The 12,529-nt window shown below is 28.2% G+C and overlaps 1 protein-coding gene across 1 annotated transcript; it reads left to right on the plus strand.

The window, feature by feature from the left end:
* Positions 1 to 636: 636 nt before the first annotated feature.
* Positions 637 to 12,255, plus strand: LOC112638876 (aminopeptidase Q-like). Its single transcript, XM_025411359.1, is given in 9 exon segments — positions 637 to 674; positions 7,606 to 7,929; positions 7,972 to 8,058; positions 8,797 to 8,804; positions 8,845 to 8,975; positions 9,333 to 9,441; positions 9,668 to 9,755; positions 10,304 to 10,597; positions 12,102 to 12,255. Coding segments are annotated over 9 exon segments (1,233 nt in total).
* The last annotated feature ends 274 nt before the right edge of the window (positions 12,256 to 12,529 follow it).

The following is a 12,529-nucleotide window of genomic DNA, read 5'->3' on the forward strand; positions in this document are numbered from 1 at the left end:
TGAAAATATATACATGTATTTGTTCTTTTATTCTCCTCGTTTAAAATACAGATTTGGAACTGTCGATGGCAGAGTTATTTTTTTGTTTCTTTTTTGCTTTTTTTGCTCTTTTTGTTTTTCTTATTTTTTTGTGTTTTTTTTTTTGGTCTGGTCAGTTAAAACAAAACTGTCTTTTTTTTAAAACCTCACCCAAATAAGATAAGCTTCCGTTGTCGAACTTCGGAATATGCTGCAGAAATTCAAAAATCTACCACTTTGGATGGCTATAGCTGAAAATCTCGAATTTTTAGAGCTTCATGCCCATGGACACTTTTAATCTACATGTTGAAAACTATTTTTTTGCAAAGTTTCGAAACATTTGACCGAAAGCCATTTTCCAAGGATTCCGCGGGATTTTCTCAATATATTTAATTTTTAATTTGCGCGCTAATATGTTTCTTTAGATAAAAAAAAGAAGAAAGTAAAATAGTGAGAAAAAGAGTGATACCGTGTACGAATTTCCTCTTTAATATTATCCAAGGATAACCCGCTCGACCTTTGATATATTCCACTTCGTACCAGCTGTCTGGCGCAGTGTTCGAATACGGATTAAACGTGTAAAGAACAATTCCATCGTTTGGATCGATGCATATGAATATGATCGAGAGCAAATCATATTCCCAAGCAGTCCAAAGGTATGAGCGAGCATTTATGCAACCCCGAGTGTCGGTTTGCTTATCGACTAGGATATAAAATCCTTCTGGATTTGCCCATGGCGAGTCTTTTGTTTTCTGTGTGCAGAAAAAAATATATAATATATAATTATCATTTTCATTTACTATATATATTTTCATTTACTATATATAAAAAAATTGAATTATATTATTTGATTAATCAATTATAATTTGGCATCTTTCGTATTCTTATAATTTAATTGTTTATAATAAACGCGATATAGGTTTTGAAATCTCTGCGGCTCAAAAATGATAAAGAAAGATTTATATAAATATCGTTATATTTAGGAGACTTTCTTTTTGAGTTACGATAATTAAAAATAAAAAAATAGTTTTTTGAAGATTAATTATTACGATTACAAATAGATTCGTAAAAAAAAAAATATATATATATATACACATATAAGTTAGATACATGAAGTGGGTAGTTGGAGTGAGGAGGTATACGCCGGGATATATGGTAAGGGAAGAGTTGCAGAAGGATAAGTTAAGAGGGAGAGCAGGTTTGAGAGCGTGGGGATATGAAAGGAAATTGTAGGAAGGAGGAGGGGGAGAGTTAGCCAGGTTATGTTGTGGAGAAGTAAAGAAGAGAGCAAAGGATGAGAAAGTGATGGGAGAGTGGGAAGAGGAAAGGAGAGAATTTTTTGTGGAAAAAGGGATAGAAGCTGAGGGTGGTGGAGAGTTTAAGGGAGAAAGGAGAGTTGAGAGGAGAGGATTTGGTGGTGAGGGAGAGAAGGTGGCAGGAAGAGGAAAGATGGGAAAAAATAAGGAAATCGGAATTCAATAAATGGTATGGTAAGGTAAAGGGGAAGGGGGTTCCGGAATATTTGAGGAAGGGATGGTCAGAGGAAAGATGGCAAAGAGTAGCAAGGTTCAGATTAGGGGATGATATGAGGGGAGGTAAATATTGGGAAAGGGAGGAAAGAAGGAAGTGCAGGGTTTGTAAAGGGGGGGGGGAGACTTGGGATCATATATGGGAGGAGTGTACAGACTGGGGAATAGAAAGAGGCTGGCAAGAGATGGTGTATGAGGTGCTGGGGGAGGAAGGTGAGGGGGAAAGGTGGATGAAAGATTTGGAAAAAATGAAGGAAGGGATGGAAGAGGGTGGGAGGAAAGGGAGTATGGAGGAGGATGGAGTGATTGAAAGTAAGAAAAGAAAATGCAGCGGAAACAGAGGTCCGGATGAATGAATGAGAAGAGAGTGGATGAAATGAATGGAATGCGTCTCTTTCTCTCTCGAGCGTAGATTAAGGCTGTAGATGTAAGATTATATAAGAAAAGATGTGAGCGGAGCGGAGGTCCGCATCTGTACCCCGCAAGGGAATAAAGAGTATTATTATTATTATACACATATAAGTTTTTATTTTTAATTAAATTGTTAAAATATATTAATATCACAGACCTGCGAAATTTTAGGTTTGTTTAGTTACAGAAAGCACAGTAGGTAATTTGATAAATTTTTTGACATCGAAAATAAATCTGACCGCAGAATTTCTCCAATGCGTCAGGTTTTTGATTAAATAGTCCAAAAATGGCTATTTCGACTAATTTTATGAATTTATTATACGGGAACTTAATTGTTTGAAATATTTCTGCCAATAGCATCGTATAGAATTAATCTTCACTTTTCAAATTCACTTTCAATTGTCGCTGTACGGTTTTTTTTTCGCTGAAATATACATATAATTTATAATACTGGTTATGCATAATCGTCCAATAAGCCATTCCAAGTCAACTGTGTTATCTCTCTGTATTACCATGAATCAAAATTTGGATGAAAACATAAATTTTTGAATACTGTCATTTTTTGAAATTAAAAATAACAGATATAATGTAGCGGACAGAATCACAACGAAGAGATATAAAATTTATCAAAATTTATCAAAATGTAACAATTAATTAGATATATTTCTACAGGATATTTTTTGACAACCAAACCCGACAGATGTAAACTTTTTCAAATTTCAAGATGTCGGCTGTCCTATTTTAAGGCCTATGTAAATTTCTTTTAACATAAATTTTCTGATAATTTTATACTTGTATATCTTAGCGAAATAAAATCGTACAGTAGCAATCGAAAATAAATTTGAAAGGTAAAGATTAGTATTATATGATGCCATTAGTAGAAATATTTTAAAAAATTAAGTTTCCTCATAATAAATTTATGAAATTAACCAAAATAGCCATTTTTGGATTATTTAATCACAAATTACTTGAAAACAAGATGTGCTGGGGAAATTTTGCAGCTAGTTTTGTTTTCTGCGTCAAAAAATTCATCAATTCACCTACTGCGCTTTTTGTAGACCTGTGTATTTAATTGCCCAGTTTGAAATATAAAGATTCGAAAAGAAGAAGAAAGAAAACAAATTTTTATCATCTTCAAAAGTAAGCTGTCCGAACTGATACAAAAAAATATAAATATGAGTAAAACATATAATTAGGCTATTGAGACTAAAAATAATTAAGTGCACGCCTATTTGAATATCAAATTCGTTTTTCTAAGAAACAAATTTTCATATAATAAAATTTTACTACATTTACTATATATATATTTTCGACTTATTTTCTTATATAGAATCACTTCCTTTTTATTTGTATCATCAGTTTTGAAGCATTTGATATTATTATATATATTTTTTCATAAAATTATATATATATATTTTTCATAAAATTATATATATTTTTTCATAAAATTATATATTTACCTTTCTGGAGGGCATCAAATCGAGGATTCGTTTCATCTATCAATACTACGGGTATCATATTATTATGTGAGTGTACAAGAAATTCATTGTAATTTCCGCCCAGCAGTAAAGTCAAATGAGATTCCGTTGGTAGACATCTCATTAAAGTAAATACCTATGAATTAATATAAAATTATAATAATAGAGAGAAAATGTTTCAAAATAATTTTATTATGTACTTTCAAATGAAAAAGGAATAATTTTTTTCGACAAGTTTATAATGATATTGTTATATGATAATTTATAATAATATACAATAATAAACGTGTATGACGTGAATAGGGTTCTTTTTATAATAAATAAAAATATTTCAGTTTTTATCTCTACATATTCGTTGAAAATTAACTTACCGATGTTACTAAATCTGTAGGAAGGCCGTTTTTCTGACGATGTAACATTCTACAGCAAGGCCGTTTTTCTGACGATGTAACATTATTATTTATGGTAAGAGAAAATATGCCTACAATTAATAACGAGAAAAGAACACAGATGGACACGTTTGACATACTTTCGAAAGTTTTACTATATAATAATAGAATATTAAACTTTTGAAAATAAATTCTTTTTACAGAGGAAAAATCTGCTAACTTTGCTCTTCCGATGGAAGTGAATCGAATATCAAGCATATATATAACATCGTGCTTTTATAGCAATTACATGCTTGATCGATTTTATTCGGATAAGTGCACGTGTGTATATGTGTCATATTTTAATTTAACTGTGTTTTATACTCTCATTTATTTGGGTAAAAAGATAACATGTTATAAGCTATAATTATAAAAGAATCATAATATCGAAAGAAATGTATCTATAGTAATATCTTTCTTCGACGTATGTGATGTGACATAATAAATGAATATATCAGTATAATAAGCGGGTTCATCCTCGACAATAAAACGATGGAACAGATTGAAAGGTATTTGACTTCGCTCGTTTTACTTTCTATAAGCTATTCGTTGTAATAATATAATTTATATATTTTTCTTTTTATGAATTATTTTTTGCGTATGCATATTATTAATTTCTCATTTAAAAAAGGATTTTGTAATAAATATACTAATAAATATACTAAATGCATAAATGTACTAATGCGCAGTTGTTTTATTATTTTGATTGTAATAGAACTACAGTGATTATGTGATAGTCTGATGATAAATGTGATTCGCATTTTCGTATGTTTCTGATAAAAGAAGATAATAGAGCATCACATTTTAGTAGGAATATAATTACATATAATTACATATGAATGTTACGCCTCCTAAATTATGGGCATACGGAAGCGAGATAATATCTTGCTATAGTGATAAATAACAAATGATAACATCGTGCAACATTATTATGCTTAAGCCCGAAGAAGAAAGAAAGAAGAAAGGGCGTAACAATCACTTCCCGAGATTAGGTGCAGGATCGATTCGAGCGAACCGTCAAAGAGGCCGAAAACATCAAAGAGAGATTTTACATTGTTTATGATATGTTCCTATATCCATTCAATGATCCCTTTTTGGTAAAGAAATTTAATCCTTGTTACTGGAGACAGGACTTAGTGTAATTCAGAAGTAGGGATGATGAAAGGAGTTAATTAAATGGAATGCAAAATTTCATTAAAATTACCGAGTGAATTTATTATTAATCAGAGAATAGTAATTAACGTAATTTATAACGATAAAATCAATTAATAGATAATAATTAGGCATTATTCTCTAATATTTACATATGAACATGTGTATATGTGTGCGTGTGTGTGTATGTGTTCGTTTGGACATGGGTATGACATCTAATTAGATAAGAGATTATACATCTCCCATAGGATATATATCGGAAGAGATGAAATATAAAGAAAAAAAAATTGATAAAAATAATGGAATTACTGCTTAATTTTCGGAAAAGCGATTGCTTTGGAAGTTTGATGAAAGATCGGTAATGACTCTGATGACTATCGTGCAAATTAGCGGCATTATGGTTTTTATAGATTAAGTTGTAGATTAAGTTTTATTCAGTTATGAATCAACTTAATACGGCACATGGATAAAAGTCGCGGATAAAATATCGAAATAACTGCTGAATGAATGCGAATTACGTGACTGTGAACGAATGTACATGAATACGTGAATAACTTAAATACGTATATCCCTTGAAAAAAATTCTTACAAAGGTAAGAAAAAATACGCCACGTACATAAAGAATATTCTACCTTGTATGCAACAAAATATTTAATGAAGAAAGTCCTTAAAAGTAATTTACAATAATTTTCCCTCACAAAATCATTTTTCTAAAAAATAAAACTTCAACAAATAATTTTCCTAAAAAAATATTAAAAAATAAAATATCAAAACTAAATATAAAATAAATATGAAATCAATAATTACTATTAGCCAAGTACTTAAGAGCATTTGTAAATTTGATATAATATTTGCCATGAAATATCAATCTTACATTATAGAAATATTATACATAAATCCTCCTAAGAAAAATTAAAACCCATTTTATATTTATTCAGAGAAAATTGATGTTTAAAATATTTAATAAGAATTATTATAGGATTATTTTAGTTCTTAAAACATTTTTTATATAATGTATATAATTTGAAAAAAAAATTGTACGCAACTTTCAAATCGCAGTCTTTAAATCGAAGTAAGTTATGAAAACTTGGTGTGCCCGGATCGTAATCAAATACAGATTAAATACTTAATTACATAATGTCTAATATTTTACATTTTATTGGAGATATATTTGTTTATAATGTAAACAATCCGGGTCAAGATACGGTAGTGCCTCGCGGCAAGTTCATGCGAAGCATTAGCGCAACACTCCGTGTATCTATACGCGAATCGGACAGAGTAACTTAAATTATTGGATTTCAATAACGGCTGAATTCGAATCGAATTCTTACTAGCCGTTCCCATCATGTCTTCCTATCTCGTAGCGTTTGTAGTGATCGATTACGTTCGCATTTTTATCGAAGATGCGACTATTAATATATAGATCGAAATTGGTGCTGCATACAAAATTTGCACAAGAAGTTGTTCAAAAATCTAAAAGGCTATTGACAGAATACACCAACAGCACCTCTAAAGTTCCAAAAATGGATCTTGTAGTACTCGCACGATTCGTATCTCATATTCATCATTTTTAAGAAAAAATATGTAATTTGCAATTAACAATTACATATTTTTTTCTTTGAAACACTATGTGTTTTCTTTACACCAATCGATTTCTCACATTATTTTGTGCATAAAAGTATTAAGGTAAAATAATCGAAAAATGAATATTTTAGTAGATATTTTATGATTTATGTAGAATTAGGAAATTATTCAAGCCGCATAACTCGAAAAATATTTAACGAGAAAATATTTTATTATAGTGTTTTGGAAAGCTCTCGAGGTCAGCTACAAGAATATGTAATAAAAAATAAGGGGTGCCATTTAAAAGAATTGAGGTAATCTTTACATGACCTTCAAATGACTCTTCAAGGTCAAATCAATGATACCATCTTATGGCCCCCTCGAAACCATACAAAACATATCTGAACCATTTTTCTCTAAAATAAAAAATGAGAGAGATATTTGGGGTGGACACTTAAAATGGGACACCCTGTATACACACACACACACACACACAATATTTTAAATACTTCTCTATATAATGCCATGTATTTTCTTATTAATGTAATATGATTCCTCATATTTTATATTTTCCATAGAATTACGGAGTAAAATTTTACCTTCAATTTTTTTTAAATTCTAAAATGTTTGAAGAAAATTTTTGGAACGATTGTATAATTTTGTCGTATAATTATGTTCAATAAAATTTAACAAAATAAGATTAACAGATTTTTGAAGAGGTAGACGTACGCATTTGATAAATTTTATTGGCGTTTACATTTTTATATCTTTATTCAATAGCGTTTATATATCTTTATTCAATAGCATTAATATATGTTAATAATATGTTAATAATATATGTTAATAATATATGTTAATAATATGCAAAAATTTTATATACTATAATGAACGTGAAGAATGAATCACATTTACGCGTTTCCATATTTATTTAAGCACTTTACTTATTCCTATTCATGACAAAAAATTTATTCCTATTCACGACAAAAAATGTATCATAATTAAAAGCGTGTCATTGAAATGTGGTAGGTGGTTGGCTGCAACGCATTTCAAACCGACTTATACGCGACGAGCGTTTCCATGTTGGGACGAGCCAACATTAAAAGCTACTTTCGATATCTCTATAAAACATCATCAAAATTATACAGTTCTATCCAATATGCCAATACGGGAAAAATCGGAGGATAATAAAAATGGCATGATATGGACGCACTTTGACACGTCTCCCATCATGTCAACTTATCTCGTAGCATTTGTGGTGGTTGATTACGTTCGCGTTCCTACTGAAGATGAGACCATTAATATATGGTGCAGATCGAAAGTAGTGCCGCATACAAAATTTGCACAAGAAGTTGTTTAAAAATCTAAAAGGCTATTGACAGAATACACCAACAGCACTTCTGAAGTTCCAAAAATGGATCTTGTAGTACTCCCACGATTCATATCTAATGCAATGGAAAATTGGGGACTTATTATTTTTGTGTAATATATGCAATTTAAAAAAAATATCAATAGAATAAAGCATTTCAGATGTCTTGTGTCATATAAATTCAAAATTTTTTTAACTTTTGTCAAATCATTAATTCTGCTTAATTAATATTGAATATTATAACTATAGATTTTCACATACAAAAGAATAGATTACTTATTTTACAGGAAATTATAATTATTATTTATTGTTTTAGTTTTTAAAATAATAAAAATTATTTTTTTATTGAAAGGGGTACTTTAAAAATTGTTTGGTTATGTAAATAATTTAAAATTGAATTCAAAATTAAATTTTTTTCTGTGGAATACTTTTATAAAACATAAAGTATATGCATGCACGCACGCGGGCGTTTATACATGTATAAACACACATACACACACACACACACACACACACACACACACACACACACACACACACACACGCACACAGATACACAAATAGAATAAAGATATAATTGAATTCTATTTTGGATTCCACAAAAGTTGAAAAGATATAATTTTAAAATATAAATTAAAATATAAATTAGATATACATATATACACATATTTTCTCTGTATATCTATACATTTTTTAAATATAGAAAAATTCATTACTTTAAATAATTATTGTATATATAAACTTCCACATTTATATATTATAATTATTTTAAGTAAAATGTTTTACAATAGATTACGTAATTATAAAATATTTTGACATGAGTATAACTGTATTTATATAATAATTTTTAGTGAAACAAGTTTTGCATACAATGAAAATTTCAATATCTGCTAAACTAGATGTAGCGGAGACAATAGTACATGAAATGGCACATCAATGGCTTAGTAATGTAGTCACTCCATCATGGTGGTCTCATGTATGGTTAAGTGAGAGTTTGACGACGTTCTTCGAAGAATATATTCTCAATCAGGTAGGTTCATTATTGCAAATTTTGCAATAGATTTCGCAAAAACGTTTCAATTAAATTCAAATATAATATAATACAGTTGTAACTTTCTATATGACAAAATATAATATAATGATTAGTAACTTTCTATATGAAAAAATATATTGCTAATAATTTTAGATTATGATTACTTAGGAATTTAAGACAGATTTCTTTATTATTATTATTATATATTGTATCTTAGTGACTGATATTTTATTATTAATTTAATATTAAATTTTTAATTTCAATCCAATTTCAATTAATTGAAATTAAAACTTATGTACATTTCAGATGTTCGAGGATTGACGAATAATGGAATACTTTGTTGTTAATATTCAGCAAACAATTCTTCAGAAGGATATTCATATGAGTATGAGCTCAATTATATTAGAAGTCAATAGACCCAATGAAATTGAATCACTCTTCTCCGATACTAATTACGGCAAGGGTACGATAAAATAAATAAGTTATCTTTCAAGTTTCCGAACATAGGTGATCTAAAGAAAAAGAAGAAACAATAAGAAAAATTTTTTACTAGTGATATATATGTTTAACAATCTTTATCTTTAATGTTCTCTTTTATTAGTTATGTTCACAAATTTATGGATGATAATATAATTTATTATTATTATTTTATGTATATCAATTTTTGAATTTATTTATTATTATTGCAGCACCCGCTATAATGGGTATAAATATGTTACAACATATAATTTCCGACGAGATTCTTCGAAATAATCTTATTAAATATTTACACACACAGTAAGTAATATGTTTATCTTTTCACATTAGACATTTTTTTGGTGAAGTATTCAGTGTAATAATAATTCAACTTAAAAGTAGAAAGTTTAAAATGTTTTATCGTTAAATTGCTGATATAATAAATCTATCAATAAAACACTATATAAGTGAAACTTTATTTTTTACATCAAAACTTTATTTTGTAAATGAATAATATTTTACATTTTTCAATAAACAACAATTACAATAAATAACAATAAATAATAACTTAACAATTATCAGAAAATTAAAAATTTTGTTACTAAAGCTTCTAAACAACAATAATTTATGAATGATAAAAATAGCATGCGTTTACAAATAATCCCTAAGAATTTTACAAAATATTTTCTAATCTAATCTAATAAATATTTTCTATCTTTTTCAGAATGAAAAAATTAATCATTATTACATTTTGAGTGCGTCGATAAAAAATATATTTGACAGTATTAATTGTGGATTTATCTATACTTATATAACTTATTACATTATAATTTTCTTAACAAATCTATTTTTTATCTTTCATAATTTAGTCACTTCAGTTCGGCTACTTGCGACGACTTATGGAACTTTTTGCAGGCAGTGCTAGATAAATCAGATGTCTCGCATAATGTTTACAGATTGAAAGAGGTAATGGATACTTGGATAAAACAATCGGATTTCCCTGTAGTTCATGTGACCCGAAAGAAAGATACTAATGAGATAATATTAACGCAAGAATATTTCGTTCCGAAAAATGAAAACGTCAATGATAATAAATGGTGGATACCTTTGACTTTTGCTATGCAATCAAATCCTGATTTTTCTAATACCTTACCCACTCAATGACTAAAACCGCAAGATCAAAATATAACGAATGATGGAATTGATCCAAATGATTGGATTATTGTCAATTTACAACAAATGGTTGAGTATATTTAGTATATTAGATATTTATTTAATTCAAATTTTAAAATATTTATACTTTTTTATTTATAAATACCATTACTCTGTAATTTTATAATTAATAAGTATCAAAAAAATTTATGAATCAACAGTTGTATATTTTTATTTATAATTATTTTCTATAGATTTCTAATTTTATTTCTGTTTATTTCCTATATACTTTTTAATAATTTTGTTTATAATGCACAATATAAGTTTTCAACGCGCATATATAAATATGACAAATATTAAAATAAGATAAAAGTATCATATATATATATATATATATATATATATATATATATATATACAATATACAGCGTGTGTCAAAAGTTCCGGGACGGCTGGATAATTTGAAAAATACGCATCACAGAGGAAAATGACCTAGACAAAAGTTGTATGGTTTCTAGAGGGACATAAGATGGCACCATTGATTTGATCTTGAAGAGTTATTTAAAGGTCACATGAAGGTCACCTTCAATTTCCTAAATGGAACCTACATTTTCTCATTACATATTCTTGTAGCTTATCTCGAGAGCTTTCCAAAACATTATAATAAAATATTTTTTTATTGAGTACTTTTCGAGTTATGAGGCTTGAAATCATTTCTTAATTTAACATAAACCGTAATATATCTAGTAAAATATTCATTTTTCGATTATCTTGCCTTAATACTTTTATGTACAAAATAATGAGAGAAATCAATTGGTGTAAAAAAAACACATAGTTGTTTCAAAGAAAAGATATGTAATTTGCAATTAACAATTACATATTTTTTCTTTGAAACAACTATGTGTTTTTTTTTACACCAAATGATTTCTCTCATTATTTTGTACATAAAAGTATTAATGCAAGATAATCGAAAAATGAATATTTTACTAGATATATTACGGTTTATGTTAAATTAAGAAATGATTTCAAGCCTCATAACTCGAAAAGTACTTAATAAAAAAATATTTTATTATAGTGTTTTGGAAAGCTCTCGAGATAAGCTACAAGAATATGTAATGAGAAAATGTAGGTTCCATTTAAGAAATTGAAGGTGACCTTCATGTGACCTTCAAATAACTCTTCAAGGTCAAACCAATGGTGCCATCTTATGTCCCCCTAGAAACCATACAACTTTTGTCTAGATCATTTGTGACGCGTATTTTTCAAATTATCCAGCCGTCCCGGAACTTTTGACACACGCTGTTATATATATATATATATATATGTGTATATGTGTGTGTGTGTGTGTGTGTGTGTGTGTGTGTGTGTGTGTGTGTGTGTGTGTGTATGTGTGTGTGTGTGTGTGTGTGTCTATATAATTTATTAAAAAATATAAATTAAATTATCTTTCTATTATTAAATTATTTAATAATTATTATCGTAATTTATAATATTATTTAATTTGACAATACGATATTATCGTGTTAATTATGATTCTTCCATTTGGTAAAAAATTGTGGATTATCTTAAATCTGACAATTATATGAAAATCCATGTACTCAATCGTGCTCAAATCATCGATGACGCTTATCATTTTATGATGATAAATAATGAAAACATGATATCATAATGTTTCTGAATATTATTAGTTATCTGTTGCAAGAAACAGATTTTATACCGTGGTATTCTATATTTAAAATATTAAAAGAAGTAGTTAAAATCGATCAACACTGGCAATATTTATTGAGTTAAATATTTCTCACGATAAAACTGTTAATTTAATTACTTTCATTCAAAAAGGACCAAAATCTATGGTCGAAATGTCGTGATTGTGATTTTTTACCTCAATAAATATTGCCAGTGTTAATCGATTTTAACTATTTCTTTTATTTATTTACTGGCGA

This window comes from Camponotus floridanus, unplaced genomic scaffold (genome assembly GCF_003227725.1).
Source record: "Camponotus floridanus strain SB8 unplaced genomic scaffold, Cflo_v7.5 scaffold396, whole genome shotgun sequence".
In the NCBI taxonomy this organism is placed as follows: domain Eukaryota; kingdom Metazoa; phylum Arthropoda; class Insecta; order Hymenoptera; family Formicidae; genus Camponotus; species Camponotus floridanus.